The 19,869-nt window shown below is 42.8% G+C and overlaps 1 protein-coding gene across 1 annotated transcript in view; it reads left to right on the forward strand.

Annotated features, from left to right (window-relative positions):
• Positions 1-727: 727 nt before the first annotated feature.
• The window catches only part of CMYA5 (cardiomyopathy associated 5), an 87,918-nt gene continuing 68,776 nt past the window's right edge, over positions 728-19,869 (forward strand). Inside the window, exon 1 of the mRNA XM_058568853.1 lies at positions 728-950. Within this exon, the coding sequence (XP_058424836.1) occupies positions 781-950 (170 nt within the window). The 5' untranslated portion in view covers positions 728-780. The remainder of the gene's footprint in view (positions 951-19,869) is intronic.

Below are 19,869 nucleotides of genomic sequence, written 5' to 3' on the forward strand. Positions count from 1 at the left end.
TTCGAGGTTTAAGATTAGTGGAGATAAAAATTTCCTGGCTGAACAATCCAGGGGCCACTGAGGCAGAGGAATACGCTATTGATGTGCACACATACAGGGAGCCAATCCTGAACGGTGGTTCAAAACGGCTTTTGAAACGGGCAGACCGAGCTTTGTTTCCCCTTGGGTCGCTTTGCTAGCTAGGACACCTTGGGCAAGCTGGCTACCCAAGCTCTTCTGAGCCTCATTTTACTCATCTCTGAAACCAGCGTTGCAGTTAAACATACCACAGCAGAGTTGTGAGGGGATGATGGAAGTGAGACCCTTCGCAGGGTGCCTGACCCAGCACGCGCTCTGCTCATTAAGGAGTAGTTATTCCTTGGTTGGGATAAAGGGCCCATCAGGTAGCTCGACTGGAAATAGCAACGTACCAAACCCAGTCTAGAGGGAAGAGAGGCGCGGCCGGTGCCTTCCCCCTTTCACCACCCCGGTGCGGCCTGCCTGCGCCCCCGGGAGTGGTGCTCTCCGGGGCCCAAAGGGCCGTCGGGGCTGTGCCGGACCTGGGCCGGGGAGGGCTTGGGAAGTTGGCAGACGCGCAGGCAGGAGGAGAATCTGAGCCCGGGCCCCAGAAGCTCGGTGGCGAAACTTTTTGACGCCTTCTATTTAAGGTCGCGGGGCTCGCCCGCCCCCGGGCCGGGAACCCGAGCCGCCTCCGGGGCCGGGCCGGGCCAGCGGCGCAGTCAGAGGGAGAACACCAGGCGCGCGGGCGGCTCCGGCCCCGGCTCCGGCCCCAGCGGCGCGATGGCGAGCAGCGACAGCACCCTCGCCGGGGAGAGCGCCTTCGGCTCCGACGGGGACGAGGAGGTCACCCGAGCGCCGGAGACCGAGGAGGAGTCGGAGGGCGAGGAGGAGCAGGAGGAGCAGGAGGAGGAGGAGACGGCCGCGGAGTCGGAGGAGGAGCCGGACGCCAGGTAGCGTGGGCCTCCGTCCCCGGGCCCGGGCCGAGCGCACGGAGGGCAGGGGCTGCGCGGGGGGCTGCGCTCTCCCTCTGCTTTAAGCTCGAGTTCATTTCCCCGGAGCTAAGCACTTGCTCTCTGCGGGCGCCGCCTTGGTAAAGAACTTGAAGGTGAAGGCGCTTGCTGTCAGCCGGAGTGACAGGACCGCCTGCAGCAGCGGCGTTCGTTACCCCCCCCTCCTCCTTCACCCCCCCGCCCCCAGCCCAGCTCCTTGTGACTGCTGCTGCTGTTCATTCCTGGGGATTTACTTAGGGTCCTGCCTAACTGCAGAAATGTGCTGAAACGCTTACATTCGGCCCAAGGCGTAGGAACAATCTTGAAAGCCTGAGCTGAGGAGAAGGGGGTATGGGGTGGGGCAGAGGCGGAGAAGGCTGCTCTAGAACCTTCAAGTGACAGGAGGTCTCGTGGGTGCCTAGCACGGGGCTAGGCTGCTATAATAATTAAGTAAACATAATTAAGTAATACTGTGTGAAAATACGGGTCTCCCTCGACTTCCAGCTCTTTCCCTCCCCACCTTCATGAAGGCCCTAAAATGAGAACAGTAGGAATCACCTCCTCTCTATTTGGATTGGTTTCTACTTTCACTTGTTCTCTTTGAGTATGGGTTTTTTGTTTTTAATTTTTTTTTTTTTGAGTATGGGTTTTTTTGTTTGTTTTTTGTTTTGTCGGTCAGTGATGTCCCTTCCTAAATCTAATAATATCAGTAGAAAGGCTCTGTGGGTGACAGATAGATGTGCAGCATTTCAGAATGCCCATCTTACCCAAAGTTAAAAGTGCTGCCTGACCGAAGCCAGCAGAGCTGAAGTTGAAATGCCCATAAAATGGCCTTGATTAGGGTGACTAGTCAGTCAGGGAAGAAGTCTAGAATACTGGTCGCATATTTACCAAGCAACTACCAAGTGGGGAGCAGGCACAGTCCCTGCCCTCCAGGACTTTATGGAAAAAGTTAGAGAGCAGTATGGCAAGTGTGAGACTATGTGCTGAATAAATAAGGGGCGGGGAGAGGACTGCCCATGGGTACTGTGGAAGGCCAGAAGAGAGGGTGTAGCTCTGTGACAGCCTTGAGAAGAAGGGGCATGACCTGTGCCTTGGAGAATGGGCAGGAGATGCGGAAAGGAAAAGCAGAAGAGAAGCCACCTGTGGGAAATGGAACAGGAAATAGGGACCTGTGACTCCTGGGCAATGTTGAGAAGGGGAAATCTGTCGATCCCAGCCATTATAACCTTCTCTTTAATGGTGTCTGGGATGCTCATATCCTTGTCTAACCAACATTTACCCCCCAGAGGATCTGAAAAGCCATTTACTCTAAAATGTGAGCAGCTGACAGTGATTCAAAGCACTGCTTTGAAGTTGCATTGTCCTTTGACCAGGTCAAGGTGTTCAGGTAAAGAGTTACTGCAGTGAAGTTCAGCCTGCTCTGACTACAGACAGAAGGTGGATACCAGGGTAAAGGTCAGAATGAGCAGAGTGGAGGGAAACATGAGGGAAGAGGTAGGTGGCGGTCGAGGCCTTGAAAACCACATTTTTTTGTTTCGGATTTGATGACATGGGTAACAAGAAATCAGTAAACTTCCGAACAGGGTTTAGGAGAGTGGATTGCTGTTATTGGAAAATTAGACTGACGGGCAGATTGGAAAGTTGGGTTTTGGGAGGGCTCAGATCAGAGAGGCAGCAGCAGGGAGAAAGCAAGGAGATGTCTAGGATTGAACCACGGTGGGGGGAAGGGGAAAGGAGGTAGGAGCTGTAGCTAGAGGTAGAGAAATGTCAGTGAGGAAGACCTCCTAGGGGAGCTGAGAGTCCCCAAATTTCTCCTGCCTCAAAGTGTTCTCAGAAATCAAGCCATTTTGTTGTGTGTTTGCGTTTATGGCTTAAAGCTCTTTTTTCTTCTGAGACTAGAGATGAGAACTTGGAATCTTCTCCAATGGAGGGGAGGTAAGAATGATGTCTCATCATTCTTCACCCCTTCCTCTGGGCTCTTCCGCCAAAGTTTTACAATTAAAAGAGGGCCCACTCACTCCGGGCCAGTCTCGGTGCTAAGTGTTTGCATGTTTTCTCATTCTAAACCCTCCTAGCAACACTATGAGGTGACTGTCCTGTTACAGATGAGGAAACTGAGGCTTTTTATGATTTACTGAGGGTAAAAGGAGGTAGATGTTAGAATCAAGATGTGAGCCTGGGTCTGTTTACTCCAAGCCACCGCCAGACTTTCGCCACCTCCCTTCCTTTGGAGGAGAGACCCTTCCTTACTATAGGTGAAACTTGAATGACTCCAACCAGTTTCTACACTGAAAGGTTATTTCTTTGAATAACCATGGGAGTTTTTCCTCTTCTTGAATGGAAAAGTTGTCTCTGCATTTTCTCAGAGGTTGATAAACATTAACATAATAATAACATAATAAAGGTTATGATAACCTTAAGGTTAAAAAAGGTTGATAGTGGTTGTCTCTGAGTGATGGGATAATGGTTGACTAAAATTTTTTCTTTATACTTATCTGTATTTCTCGGTTTTTCTATAATGAACAGATAGTGCATTTTATTATCAGAAAAAATAAACTTTACTTTTAAAAATTCAAAAGGCACAAAGTATACTCTACTTGTAAATCTTTTCTTTACCCTTTCAGAATAATATATGGAATTATCTATATCCACCTTTCTGAATCAAGGAAAAAAATCCCCTTTAACTGTAAAAATGCTTTGCTAGTGCAGGAAAGCTCACCATTCCACATGCTAATACTTATATTGGATCAGAGCTACCCTTCTGATGTATCTTTCGGTGATATGGATATGATATAGGGCGTGAAGAGGCCTGAGTGTGAATCCTATTAGCCATTCTATCTTGGGCAAATTCCCTATCCTCTCTGAGCCCCAATTTTCTCATCTGTAAAATGGTAGTAATTATTCCTAATTTGTAAGCTTGTCATAGGATTAAATAAATGATGTGAGTGTGTTAAGAGTGCTCAGCCTTTAGTGGGTTCTGATAAGTTTAGTTTCTTATACCCCTTCAGATGAATCATTATTGGCAGCAAAGCTTTCCCTTCTGCCCACCATTCCTCAATGAGGGGAGAGTGATGGTCTCAGTTTTCAATGTGAGTAATGATCCTATTCCACTTTGGCCTTCCTGTATTCCTTCATTCACTAAACATTCATGAAATGCCTACTAACTGTCATGGACCATGCGAGGTGCTGGGGATACAAAAATTACTGAGAATCCATTACTGTTCTCAAGGTGTTCACATTCTAGGTGGAGAAACAGAGAAACATAATTATGGCATTAACTGTTACAAGAGATTTCAGGAAGAAAAGTCGGTATAAAGCACCTCAAAGTGGAGAGAAAGTCCTGGGATCCATCCTGCCTAGAAGGATTGGGGGAGGCTTCACCAGGGGCCTTTGGCACACGGTCTTCAATCGTCACGAGGTGCCCAGAGGGCTTGTAGTTTGTGGGTATCAAAAAAAAGGTTTTTGTGTTGCTGAAACTTCATACACAATTTGGATGTAAAAGACAGCTCTATAAACCCCACAGGATGTAGAGCTGGGAGAGGCTTAAGAAACATCTTTCCCCAACCAATCCTTTCACGGATTCAGAAACTGAGTGTCAGGGGACATGTGTTCAAAGTCACCCAAGTTTTTAGTAGTAGAAGTAGGACTCGATCCGGGTGTCTAGATTAACAAACAAATCTAATGTTTGTTAGTTTATGCATTCAACAAATATTTATTGAACTCCTACTATGTGCCAGGCACTTTCTAGCCACAAAGGATACAGAGTGAACAAAATGAACAGAGTCCCTGCCCTCCTGGGAGTGACTTTCCAGTTTGGGGAGACAAACAAAAATGTAACATGTCAGGTGGCAATAAATGACATGAGGACGAATACAACAGGATCAGGGTTATGCCGTTTTGATGAAAGTGGTGCAGAAAGCCTCTCTGAGGAGGTGACATTTGAGCAGAGACTGAAGGAATGAGTATTCCAGATAAAGGGAAGAGCTGGTGCAAAGACAGTGAGGCAGGAATGCATGTGGCTTGTTGGAGGAACACCAGGAGCTCAAGTTGCTGCAGCAGAGTAAGTAAGGGCGAGAGTGGTAGGAGATGAGTCCACGAGAGTTGGGTTACAGATCACGTAGGGCTTTGTAGGCCATGGTGGGGACTTCAAATTATATTCTGAGTAAAAGAGGAAGCTGTGTTCTGTCTACCATACTACTCAAGGTTTAAAAAAAAAGATAAACATGGCGATTGCAGTATTCCATTAAATAGTTAGCACCTATGTGTTCATATATTCATTCAACTAATATTTCTTGAACACCTAGAGCCAAACACTATGCTGAATGTTTCAAATTGTGGTCTCCTCCTGTACAGAGGGTGATATGTACATAGACACCCATTATTTTTGTATTTTTCTGACTGTAGATCAATAAAGGCCAACCCTTTTAATCTTTCTCACAGATAACTTAGAAATTTTTCAATATTTTTGTTTTGGATCATTTTCTGTTGGTCAATTTTAATTTTTCTATTTAAACATGGAGGATTTTTGCCACAGAGTACCTAAAACTTAAAAATCACTTCAACTGCAGCTTTGCCAGTACCTGTATAAAATCGGTCTCTCTAAGATGATAGAATTAAAATTATTAGTGTTTAGTGATTAGTGATTAGTATTTAACTAATTGTGGTAGGAAACAAACTTCTTGGAGGGTGAAAGGGGTTTGTAAATGGTGGTTGTTATCGGTCGGAACACTCTGTTTCCATGTATCTATTTTTATGGTGTCTCCCACTGCTGTGCTTACCTAGGTGTTTTGACAAGTGTGTTATTTGAGCCAGCCCTCTTCTGAGGTCAGTGGAAGGAGCTGAGATGGGAGGGGTGACGGTTCAGGATGCCAGAGGCTGAGGGCAGAGAGAGGATAAAACAGAGCCAGAAATTGAAGAGCTATTTAAGTATTGGCCGCATGGGTATTACATGCCCTTGGTAAGACTTTGACTCAATATAGGTGAGTACGACAAGAGTTGGAATTTTTTTTCTTTAAAACAGCAAACCTACTAAAGTGTAGGAAGTATTGACTCTTAGGATTTTGCAAAAAAAAAAAAAAAAAAGGAAGCATCTTATATTTCCTGGATATTCTGAAACTAGGCTTAATGAAAGCCTTGACTCAATTCAGACAATATAACCCAATTCCCCTTCTTACCGAGAAAACTTAGAGAATCAGGTACAAGGGGCTGAGTGTGGTTTGTACTTGAAATAATAATCTTAGGTTTCGTCCAGCATTATCCAATAGAAATATAATGTGAGCCACTTATGTAGTTTTAAATTTTCTAATAGCCACATTAAAAAAAAAGTGAAAAGAAACGGGTGAAATTAATTTTAATAATATATTTTACTTAACCCAATATCCAAAGTATTATCATTTCAACATGTAATCGATATAAAAATTATTAATGGGATATTCTACATTTTTTTTTGTGCTAAGCCTTTGAAATTTGAAGTGTGTTTTACATTTACAGCATATCTCCATTCCCCTACCTAGCTACATTTCAAGTGTTCAACAGCCACATGTAGCAGTGGCTACCATATTGGACAATGCAGGCCTGACAATAGCTAGAAATCCACTAGCTTCACTGCAATCCATAGGACTGCTCCGTGGATGATGAGTTCTGTATGCCCAGCCCCGTGCTGGGCTCCAGGGACATAAAGGTGATTGATGGCACAGTTGCTTCTTCCAAGGAGCTTGCAGTCTGGGGCGGGGAAGCAGTTGACTCCAACATGATGTCATAAGCACTACACTAAAGATATTAACAAAGGAATAGGGAAAAGACATATATTCTTCTTACAATGAGATTTAGAAAGGTTTTGCAGAGGAGATGCTGCAGCTGGGCAGAAAGATATTCTAGGCACAATATGTGGTTAGATGTTCCTTGAGTTCCTGGTTCCAGCTGTTCTGCTGTTAATTGCTGCTCTGTCTAAGCTTTCTTTTTCTCATCCAGAATCACTCAGGATTTCCAGGACTGAGAATATTTGTTGAATGAATAAGTGAATCACATGAATAAATGAACGAATGTATGAGCAGGTGAATGTCAAGTCATCCAGACTCCTGTGAGAAGCAAATTTAGCTGGGATGTTGAACCTGTTAGATTATGTAGACTTGTTCGTTGTTGACCATTCATTTACCCGGGATTGATAGGGCCCAGTGGCTCTGGAAACACAGGGGCTTGGAGGGGACAGTGATAAGTACTGAGGGATTATTCAATTAGGATGTCTGCGGTCATCATTCCCACCTTCTGTGACTTGTCGGAAAGCCTCACCTAGACTGACCCTCCAGCCAGATCATAGGTGGAAGGATAAGAATAGGCTTTGCTTTTTGTCCTGAGAAAAGTCTTCTGTGAAGGCACCTGGAGCATACTCAGTTCCAAAATTCCACATCCTACTCTGATAAAGTCCAAGATATGTGGGAAGATTAATTGATGCTACTGTTCAGTCTCCCAAACTCTAAATGCTCAAAGCCTCTCACGGAGCCATTACTATGTTTTCTTAGTTTGGGTATGCTTCTCTTTAAAAAAAACAGTCCACACACACAAAATCCACATGCTAAATGGAAATTTACATTCACCACAAATTTCCTCTTAATGGCTGATTTCACTCCAGCACTTAAAATTGTTGATTTGTAAATAAAATTAAGTTCCTGCTGTTACAACTTTGTTAAATTAACACTTGTTAAGTGGAGGATAGGGTGAGGATGTGCTGAAGTTCGGCAAAAGACCGCAATAGAAATTGAAGTAGAGAAGTTTATCACTCACAAGTCTTGGAGGAAGTACACCTCAAGGGGCCACATGGAGAGATCAAAACAGAGTGCAGGCGGAGAGGAAGCAGGACCTGGGACACATGCTTTTATTAGGGTCCACAGATGGAGTGCTTTGGGGTTCCCAGGCTAAATTTGGAGCAGTCAATTCAAACCAAAATGAGTAGGCTTTTGGTAAGCTCCACGGGGGCCTATCCGACGGGCACACAAAGGACAGGCGCTGGAAGGCGGGTGAGAGCGTTGATCACAAGGACTGTTGGGGAAGTCACATCAGGAACTCACATCTGCCTGTGACTCCGTGAGCTGTTATCTAGAGCGTGCGCTGGCAGGAGGGGCTAGTGTCAGTTTAAGGCCCCTGGGGGCCAGGTGGCCAAACAAAATGGATCCTGAGGCAGCAATAGCATGGAGGAGCTTAGCTAAACTCGTGACACCTCCGATTTCAGAAATGTATCTACTACAAGAAAAGAGGCTCATTCATTCATCAAGTATTTATTGAGGGCCTACTGTGTGTGAAGCAATGCAAACATGGAGTGAGGGAACAAAATAGTTTCTAATCTTTAGAGGTTAGTCTCTGGAGAGGGCAGACGTGAAACAAATAATCTCATAAGTAATTAGTTGAAGTGAATGCATTGGTAACATGAATTGGCCCCGGGAAGCTGAGGTAGGGGTCTTCTAGGACCCCAGTCCTTCAAGTCCCGGTCCCTGAGGCCTCTTCGCTCATCTCCCTGGGATTTTTCTGTCAGTCTCTGGTCCGTCTTGCTGGCACTTCTCTGTTGGCCTACAGCAAAAGGTTTCACTGTCCTGTGGTCCAGTCTGACAGGAAAGCCTGGCTGCTAATGACCCTTATTCTAGAAGACACCTTAGCATCATCTTCCTGACACACTTATGTTTCTGATAAGTGAACAGAGACCTCGAGAAGGGAAGGGAAACCGGCACTTATTCAAGGAATAGCTAGTCTGTTCCAAGCACTGTCGCTTGCGATTTGGGGTTATTTTCACAGGAGCTCTGTGATATAGGCATTGTTTTCATCTCCACTTTATGGAGGAGAAAATGGAGGCTTATCAGCATTGGGTAGTTTACTTCATGTCGCACAAGTGGTAAGTGTACCAGAGATTTCAGCCGTGGCCTAATGGCAGAGCCAGTGCTGGGACTCCCACGGGTTCAGTGCTCATCTCAGGATTTTATATACATACACACACATCTGGTCTTCATTAGCCAATTTCTTTTTTTTTATTTGAGTATAAATTTACTTTTTAAAAATAATTACTTCAATTTACTTCTAATTTTAAAAGCAAAGCATAAAAGACCCAGAAAATCTACATAGTAGCTAATCCTCACCAGCTCCTTAGCTATATTAAGTTTCCTAGTGTCTACTAGGAGAGTAGATCTTATGTTTAAAAATAGACATTAGGCAATCCAGTGAGATTGAATTCTCATAAGGTCAAACATAGCAACACCAAAATAACTTCTCTGTGTGCTCTGTGAGGTCAGATGATAAATGTTTGATAGGTATTTACCATGATACCAAAGTCAGATCCTCTGTTTAGAAGACAGGATTTGTATTGGATTTAGCACGGTGCACTTTGAAGTTTTCATATCTAGTTTTTTTTTTTCCCCAAGAGAGAATGAGGAGAAAAGAGTGAGACAATGGTCTTCATCCCTTCTTAGGGTTTGGGGATCTCCAAGAAGGACTTCAGTAAATCCCCTCTTCATCCAGCACCGTTTGGGCATAAACCAGGTTATAATACAAAAACACCTGATAGGATTGACCAGATCTGGATATCATCCCGGCTCTGCCGTTTACTAGCTGTGTGACTTGGGGCAAGATACTTAACTTTCTGCGTCTTTACCAAGCTTCCAAGGCCCTACCTGACCTGCTTGCCTCTCTCAGCTCATCGCATCCCATTCTACTCTGTTCACTGCATTCCAGCCATGCTGGCTTCTTTCGGAACCTCCAACATATTAAACCTCTTCCTGCATCCAAGTCTTGGCGCTGCTGTTTTCTCTCCCTGGAGCATTCTTCCCCAAATCCACTCTCCAGGTTTCAGTGCAAACGTCACTTTCTTTTTTTTTTTTTTTTTTTTGTGAGGAGATCAGCCCTGAGCTAACATCCGCCAATCCTCCTCTTTTTTTGCTGAGGAAGACGGCCCTGGGCTAACATCCGTGCCCATCCTCCTCCACTCCACATGGGACGCCGCCACAGCATGGCTTACCAAGCAGTGCGTCGGTGCGCGCCCGGGATCCGAACCAGCGAACCCCGGGCCGCCGCAGCGGAGCGCGCGCACCCAACCGCTTGCGCCACCGGGCCGGCCCCACAAACGTCACTTTCTTAAAGAGGCTTTTCTCAGCCACCCTACATTAGAGGCTCTCTTCGCGTCTTGCACTGTCACGTTATTCACTATTTCACGTTGCTCTTCATAGCACCTGTCACTATCTGAGATGGTATCTTTTTATTTATTATTTCTTGCCACCACTGGAGAGGAAGCTGCATGAGAGCAGGGGCCCTGATTCTCTCCTCTGCTGCATCTCCAGCAGCTAGAACAGTGTCTGGCACTAGGTGCTTAAGAAATGGTTGTTGAATGAATAAGTGGTTGGATCTCACCACAAAACATTTCGTCCCAGGATCTCAGGTTTCCTTCTCTGAGATCTACACCACTCATATCATCACACTCGTAACAAGTCATCTTGTTCTTAGGAGCCAAACAAGGGGCGGAGAATGAGAACTGAGAGGTGGTCTTTGAATTTGGCAAAATGCAAGTCAATAGAGATTAATGACATAGAAATGTAAGCCACTTTGAGAGGGCTAATAGTGTAAACAGTGTCTGCTTTAGATTGGATTCCCTTTTGAACAAATCCCTTCAAATACAGGATCTAAGATTCTGTCCTGGGAGAAGAGGGCACCCACTTGGGTGCTTAGGAGAGGAGTGAGAGGGCCCCACAGTTGTGCCTCAGTCTCTCCTGCTCAGAGGAGGAGCTAAGGATGTTACCCAGGAAACTGCAGAAGACAACTGTCTCCTAACCCTCCGCTCAGATCGCTCTGAGCGGGAGGATATTCTTATTTCCCTGAATCCTTAGAGAATCCAGGATACAAAAGGCGGGGTGGGGGTGGGAGAAAGCACACACCGTTAGCAGTGTTGATATAGGAACTAAAATTGCCTGATAACCAAATGTGTAGTTAAATCTGCTGATAGAATTAGGACTCCTACCTTCTTTGCAGACCTGACCCTTTGGAAGAAAATCCTAGTGGAGTCCCTGGATCCCAGCCCAGGTTGGCAGGGAGGTGCAGGGTAACGCAGTCTCTGTGGCTGCAGGACCAAGGCAGAGAGAGGAATTCAGAAAATCAGAACCTTATCATCTGAATAACTGACAAGAATCAATGGCCTACTTTATCTTAGAGGAAAATGGCAAGAAATGTCAACCATTTCCTAGAGTTTCCTTTCTATTTCTCTCTGCTCCAGTTCCTACATGCTGCTCAACCTGCCAAAGTTTCCGCTTGTCAATCCCATAAGTCCTCTTGGATGAGTTTGCATAGTTTAAGAGTTTAGAATCATGAATTCAGAAACTGGGGCTTTAGTAACAACACTGCCATGAAACAGATTTGCCAGTAAAGCCTATGTAAGTGATTTTCTCTAAGTGAAGTGTGCTGCCTTGGGTTCTGAAATCTGTGTCACTCAGGGTTTTGAATTGCAATGGAAGCTGTGACCGATACTTTATTCAAAGGCTACTGGTAACTCATAGAATCATGAGAAGTATGGAAAAGTAGGCTTAGGTAGCCAAGAACAACCCTTAACACCTTGCCTCAAAACTGGCCTGATGAACTATATAACTCAATTATAAAAATACAATGCAATATAAAAGTGGGCAAAGAATCTGAATAGAAAGTTCTCCAAAGAAGATGTACAGATATCCAATGGGCACATGAAAAAATGCTCGACATCATTAGCCATCAAGGAAATGCAAATCAAAACCACAACGAGATACCATTTCGCACCCACTAGGGTGACCATAATCAAAAAGAGAAATAAGTGCTGGTGAAGATATGGAAAAATCAGAATCCTCAAACGCTGCTGCTGGGAAAGTAAAACGGTGCAACTGCTTTGGAAAACAATCTGGCAGTTCCTCAAATAGTTAAACGTAAAGTTGCCATATGACCCAGCAATTCCTCTCCTATGCATATACCCAAGAGAAATGGACACATATGTCCACGTAAAAGCTTGTACACAAGTGTTCATAGCAGCATTATTTGTAATAGCCAAAAAGTGGAAACAACTGAAATGTCCATCAACTAATGAGTGGATAAAGAAAATATGGTATACTCATACAATGGAATATTATTTGGCCATAAAAAGGAATGAAGTACTGCTTCATGCTACAACGTGGATGAACCTCGAAAACAGTCTGCTAAGTAAAAGAAGGCAGACACAAAGGACCACATATTGTATATTTACATTTATATGAAAAATCCAGAATAGGCAAATCTATAGAGACAGAAAGTAGATTAGTGGTTGCCTAGAGCTGGGAGGGAGATGGGGGCAAGATTGGGAGATGATGCTTAAGGGGTGTGGGGTTTATTTTTGGGATGATGAAAATGTTTTAAAATTGTGGTGATGGGTGCACAACTCTATGAATATACTAAAAGCCAATGAATTGTACACTTTAAGTGGATGAATTGTATGGTATGTAAATTATATCTTAATAAAGCTGTTTTCCAGAAAAAGCTCTCTGGGGGCCGGCCTGGTGGCGCAAGCGGTTAAGTGCACGCCCTCTGCTGCGGTGGCCCGGAGTTAGCTGGTTCGGATCCCGGGTGTGCACCGACGCACCGCTTGTCAAGCCATGCTGTGGCGGCGTCCCATATAAAGTGGAGGAAGATGGGCACGGATGTTAGCCCAGGGCCAGTCTTCCTCAGCAAAAAGAGGAGGATTGGCAGATGTTAGCTCAAGGCTGATCTTTCTCACACACACACACACACAAAATAAAAATAAAATAAAATAAAATCACCTTTTAAAAAAAAAAGAAAAAAGAAGAAGGTCTCTGGTGAGGAAATGGTTGCCATTACTATTGGGCACTAGATGTCACAATTTGTACTTGTTGCCACTTCCATACCGACAACTCAGTGTTGCCACAGCTGTAACCTCTGCTACTGCCAGTGAGAATAGGAGCTCCACGGTCCACTTCTTTCATCAGTAGCTCTCAAGTCAGTCTGGAATCGGTGTGAGGGTCATCACTGGGCGAGTATCTGGCATTGTCAGCTCTCCCTCCTCCAGGACCCACGAGCGGGGCATTCACCAAGTGGGAAGAGAGGCCATATGTCTGCTGGAACAGCATGGGACCCTGGGCCAGGCTTTCTTCAGGTTTTGTTACCTGACCCTCAGAACATTTAACACATGACGCAGTAGATTTTGCTTTTTGTATGGATGTAAAACACTTTATTTAAACAATGGAACAAATCAGCTAGTTAATATTTCCATAGGGAATTTAATAGAAAATACAACACAGAGCAATGACCAAATACACCCAGCTGAGGTTGAAGTACCTTTTCCTCTTAAATATCAGCTGAATCTGACTATCACTGTTTATTCTAGCTTTGACTTTTCATTTTATGGTAAAACAAACAAGTCTTTAATTTAGGGCTCAACATGACCTGTCTTACACACCTTGGTATCTCAGCTTTAGGGTTTCAAAGCTCTATTGAAATCTCTTCACTATCTGTTATCAGAAAGGTCATTGCCTTCTAATCCTTTTAGTCTGTATAGCTAGGTCAGTCCTCCTTTGAAGAATTGTGCTCCAGCTCACAAGGTGGCTGCTATGACTCTGGTCAGGGGGAGAAAGAGACTCAGGTAGTGTCAGATTCTTTTTTCTGGTAACTTGGAGATGGAGATACAGATTCTATTTAGCTGGTTTTAGAAGAGAAGGGTTTGGGGAATAGGTCTGAACTTGTTGGGAATCTATTCAACTTTATTTTGATCTTTTCAATAATATTTTGTGATAGAATATTGGTTTTTATGTTTTTTGGAGATTATTAGTTTATTTTTCTATTAGTCAAAAAAAAAAAAAAAGATTCTGAATTTACATCTGTAAACTGTCCAAGAAGAACATTAACTATAATTGCTGAGCACAGTTTGGTGTCTGAGATGGTATCCAGAAAAAAATGGTATTTAGTGCTAAATAAAAGCTATCTGTTAAGGCAAGGGGCTCTGAATATAGAAGATGGGTGGGGAGGAGACCCTGACCAGGGGGGAAGGGTAGGACTCTGAATGCAGGATCACCTAGCTGAGTTTCTAAAACCTAAAACAGTCCACCCAAATTGGAGCCCCTACAAGGAATGCCTCTGGCTAGAATTCTGTGAGCATACCGTATTGTCCACCCATGCATAAGAGAGTGAAAGCTGTTTGGACTGATCCTGTCATGGGGAAAGGGCTCCATCCTTCACCAAGGCAGGTCATATGAACAGTCAGAGGTGAAGTGGTATTGCTTCTCCCATCACTTTCTCCTTGTTCTCTGGAATGTAGAGATTGGAAGAGAGAGGAGCAATAGAACACCTTTCTGGAAAGCCAGGAGCCTCTGCTTTTGTTTTTGGTTTATTTCTTAATCTCCTTGGGAAAAAATTGTTTGTTACAAAGAAAAACTAAGAACTCCAAGACTGTAGACTATCTGTAGACTCTGGGGTTGAAGGTGCCATTTGGCAGCAGCCGTGTTGAGCCATGTGCCAGAGAAACAGAGGAAGCTGTGCTAGAGGAGAGAGAGAGACAGACAGACAGATAGACAGAGACAGATGGAGAGACAGAGGGAGACAGAGAGACAAGTAGCTTTCTTGATCCCTGATGGTTTTCCTGTTTCCTCTTCCCTGTGAGGCCTGGGTATACCTCCTGCCCTTGGATTTCGTGAGAAAGCTCTATTTCCTTCAGATAAATCCCCTCTATTTAGGTAGCTTGAGGGTATTTGTTCCTTAGCATCAGGAGTCCCTTAGCCTCTTAGTATTTCTAACAGCCTTTTTTTTTTTTCCCCCTCCTACAGACTTTGGCTACATGTGCCCTTCCTCTGGGCTAGCCAAAAGAACCCCCTAAAAGTGGAGTCATGTCCCGCATTTCCAGAATCCTTTTGTTTCCCCTCAATCAGGAATCTTTTGGACATCAATAGCCACAATATTGAAACCCAAAGCTGCCGTTAGTCCTTCATCACCGCAACATACCACCAGCAAAGTTTTGAAATTAGCTTCAGATCTGAAGGAACTAATCCCTCCCACCCACATCCTCCCCATTGCAAATATTTTTAACTCTGTTGAACGTAGAGTTATAGACCTGAAGAGAGGTTTGTAATGAACCTAACACCAATTTGAGCGTATACTGTCCTGGTGCTGGTAGCGAGAAGTTCTTGATCAATCTGTTTGACCTCAAGAATCAGAGTCCCAGACTTGCTTTGAATCTCTCCTGCAGTTGTTAAAACCTTTGCACTCACAGTTCTCAGAATGTACTGGTGAGAACGCTTGACCTCTTTGAGCCTCAGAGTCTGAAAGATGTAGCTGTATATGGGGGTAAATGAGAATATGAACGCACAAAGATATCACGTGTTCCTGGAACAGAGCAACACATACCTCCCTCCCTTCAGTATAATCTGTCAGGACCCCCTGACTTGAGCAGTTTCATGGGTTCACACTGCCATCTGCCAATAGCAGTGCTATTCCCCAGTGACCACTCCTCATCCCACACCCTTAGTTGGGGTGTACTCCCAGATGCACAAGTAACTCTCCTTGATTTGTGCTTTGTTTTAGTTTTGAGTTAAAGCTAGGAGTGAACTTCAACCTGCACTGCACCTATCAACCTGCACTGCACCTATCTCACTAGTGTCTTTTCTCTAATTTCCTTGGTTGGGTTGTCAGAAGATATCAAAGCTTTCTTGTTAATATTTGAATACATTTCAGAGTCACATTAAAATATACTAGTCCTAAAACCTCATTGCAATAATTGTCATCTTTGACCCAAAATAGGGCCACGGATGATGTACCTGCAGCCCCTGAGAGGTACAATTAGAACAGCTCTCTCAGCATAACTTTGTGAATGGTTTCTCCTTGAATTCAGGTTTCAGCATGATAACAGAAGTGGCATTCTGTCACTAGAAAGGATTTTGTTTTACACTTCTGTTTGTTTAGGGATTGTGTGTAATTTGTCTTTGGGACACATAGTATACACCCATAGATGTTGACTGATGGACAGAATAAGTAACGATTGAGTGATGCAGGGAAGGAGAATTAGAAAACTCATCAATATTGCTTAGTTATGCTTTCCAGAGGTAATCATTGTCAAAGAGATGACTTCTGTCTTAATTAATTATGGTCTTATTAGTAAATCAAAGTGGATTTATAGATCCTCAAAGTTTGGACTTCACAAGGTTAATTCAACACTGGAAAGGAAAAGGAAGAAAACAAACATTTGAAACATTTGTTATTTGCCAAGTATTGTATGAGGTATTTTTCACATATCATTTCAACACAGCTGCCTTATGAAGTACATATTAGTCTCCTGTTAACTGCTGATGACCTTCAAGCTCAGGAGAGCAAGGGGAAGTAATTTACCCACGCTCACACAGACAATGAAGTCGGGATTTAAACCCAGGTCTCTCCGAGGTGAAAAATGCTATTTCCGCTATTACCCCATGCTGCCTCTGTCCCATGGGCTCAGCGCTGTGGTATACACTAATAATGAGACTTGGTTTCTGTCTCAAGAAACTTATTGTCAAGTAGAACACACATGGAAAATGCTAACTGTAATAATGTGAAGTAGCAGTAAATAAACACTGTGGTAGGATTATCAGAGAAGTACTCTGTAAGCAGAGAATTCCAGTAAATCTCAAGTATTGTGTTTCATATCAGAGAGTGAGCTCATTAACAGCCAGCTCAGTCACACTCTGATTGTCTAAAAACAACTCTCAAGACAGGGCTCACACGGTACCCAGTGTTGATAAGAGGGTGGGTAAGAATGGAAGGCTCTTATCAGTACAGGCTACTGATAGGAATGCAAATTAATAAACCTTTCTGGTGGGAAAATTGGCAAAGTGTAAAAAGCGTGAAAAAATAACTTTGTTTTTGACCTTAAGTGAAATTTTGCTTCCTAAGGTGTTATTCTAAGAAAATGTGCAGACAGAGTTTTCTGTAAGGATGTTTGTCTTGCATTTTTTATCATAGCAAAAACTTGGAAACAATTGAAATGTTTGACAACAATGTATTGGGTAAAGTGTTTCATCCTGTGATAGAATGCTACGTTAACCATTGAATATGAACTTGTAGTACAGTGGTTCTCACAGTGCAGTCCCCTCTTAGGCTGTCCTCAAGGTCAAAACTATTTTCATTGTAATACTAAGACATTTGCATTTTCCACTTTCATTCTCCCATGAGTGTGTAGAGTATGAAAAGTTCATTCTGTTTTTTTATTTTTAGATTCCACATTGCAAATAATCTTTAAAACACTACCACTTGTCAAATTTTGGTGTGGTATAAAGAAAAATATCCACAATAATCTGAAAATTACTCCTCTCTTTTCCAAGTATGTATCTGTGGGAGGCTGGATTTTCTTCATATACTCGTCCTAACAGAACACATCTACACTTTAAATGCAGAAGTAGATATGAGAATTCAGCTATTTTCTGTTAAGCTAAACATTAAAAGTTTTTGCAAAAATCTAATGTCACTTTTCTCACTAAATGTTTTTGTTTATTTTGGAAAATAGGATTAGTTTTTGTAAAATATGTTATTGATGTTGACATGTAATGAGTTACTTTATTTTTAAATGAATTAGTAAAAAAATTTTAAAACTTGTTTTAATTGCTAATACTATAAATATCGATAAATACAACCCACATAAAGAAAAGCTTTTTGAGGTCCTCAGTCATTTTTTTTTTCTTTTTTTTTTTTTTGCTGAGGAAGATTTGCCCTGAGCTAACATCCATTGCCAATCTTCCTCTTTTTGCTTGAGGAAGATTCTCCCTGAGCTAACACCTGTGCCCATCTTCCTGTATTTTGTATGTGGGTCACCGCCACAGCATGGCCGCTAAAGAGTGGTAAAGGTCTGGGCCCTGGAACCGAACCCAGCCTGCTGAAGTGGAGAGTGCCGAACTTAACCACTAGGCCACGGGGCTTGCCCCCTCAGTCATTTTTGAGAGTATACAGTGGTTCTGAGACCAAGAAAATTGAGAATAGCTGTTGGAAAAGAGTATTTAATAGCATGGGAAAATGTTGAGAATATATTTTTAAATTAAAAAAGTACATTATAAAACGTACCATTTGTGTAAAAAAGAAAAAGAAAAGAGCACATCTCAGGATAGAATAAGAATGAACGAAATATACCAGTATATTAAATGTAGTCATCTTTGAGTATTGGGATTACTGATTATTTTAATTTTCTTTTTTTGTGTGTGCTTTTCTGTTTTCCTAGATATTCTGCAGTGAAATTTATATTTGGAAATTAGGAAAAATTCCTTATTTTTAAAGACAGGACCTAAAAATCTTGAATTTTCACTTAAATTCAATTGAGGAATGGGGAGAAAAGTATTAGCAAGGGTTGCCTATAATATGCTTTTTAAAACATTTTACTAGATCATGTACATTTTTTTTTTGCTGGATTTTTCTGTCTTTCTCTTTTGTGGTTGATGAATAAGAGAATATTACGGGAAATTCACCTTAATTTTTAGAACTGCTAAAGAGATCTAAGTGCTTTAAAGTCTTGTAAAAATGATTTGGGGGATGCAGAGTTTTATGTTAATTCTGTTTATCCCAACATAGACTCCCATAAATACAAATTAAACTATTGAATCTGTTTTACTGACTTCCAATTTCGAGATTTTACAGGCAGAAACAAAAAGGCTAGAACAAGCTTCTGCCAAGTTGTTTCTTAGTGTATCAACAGGGATTTTATTCAATCTCTGTTTCTTTTTCCCTCTGGAATTTGAGAGACTTCCGTTTATGACGTTGGTTTCACTGTCTGCATTATGCTGTAGGTAAAAAGTTTCTTGTTTTTATCTAGCGGTGGGAACTGAGCCTGAGGAGGGTACCATCAGCTGAGTCTTCTGGGTGTTTCTTTCCTGGTAACTCTGGGTCCAGCGCAGAGCTGCTGCTGCTGTACTGTCTGTTTTGTAGGAACCTGCCACCAACCTAACATGACAGAATTTGATTAAAATGTCATAACCACTAAAGGTGGTGGAACAGGTATGAGGATGTAAAATACCCAGACAATTGCTTGAAGAGTTGAAGAGAAGAGATGCAGAGTTTACTTACCAATGTTGACTTTGTTACCAGACTTTGTAGATTGTGGTTTCTGTTTTTTTTTTTTTTTTTGGTGAGGAAGCTTGGCCCTAAGCTAACATCTGTTGCCAATCTTCCTCTTTTTGCTTGAGGAAGATTGTTGCTGACCTAACATCTGTGCCAATCTTCCTCTATTTCATATGTGGGATGCCACCACAGCATGGCTTGATGAGCAGTGTGCAGGTTCGTGTCTGAGATCCGAACCTGCAAACCCTGGGCCGCCAAAGTGGAGTAAGCAAACTTAACTACTGTGCCAGTGGGCCGGCCTGTAAATTGTGTTCTTGAGAGATGAATCTTTCAGGTTGCAATTCTCCTCCAGTTTTAAGGCCACATTGGAGATGGAAATAAACTGCATTCAAAAAAAGATAAAGTTTCCCTCGCAGCCTTTATAGATCATTGGTTTGAGAATAAAGAAAAAAATGGAGATTGGGAAATTTTATAAACATTTTGTGTATGCACAAAAGAACACACTTTCTAATGCTGCACTTGCAGAAACCACACAGTTAATGTGTTAATGAGTAATCATCAAGAGCTATCTAGCATAAAATGTCTGAGGATTTGTTGGTCACTGTAACATCATGATTAATTTTCCTTGATGGATTATTGGCAGCGTTAGTTTGGGGACTAGCTTAAAGGTCCAGGGAGAAGCATTTGGAAATTAAAGAGAAGGTGTGTGGTTGTTGCTTAATCAGAATTTTCTGGTCTAACTCCTCCCCCGCTTCTGTCTAGCACTCCTTCTCCAAACACAGCACAGGAGATTCTCAAGGTTGTTCTCTCCATCGCTGGAGGGCACCCTCATTGTGCT

The sequence above is a fragment of the Diceros bicornis genome, chromosome 1 (assembly GCF_020826845.1).
Source record: "Diceros bicornis minor isolate mBicDic1 chromosome 1, mDicBic1.mat.cur, whole genome shotgun sequence".
NCBI lineage: Eukaryota > Metazoa > Chordata > Mammalia > Perissodactyla > Rhinocerotidae > Diceros > Diceros bicornis.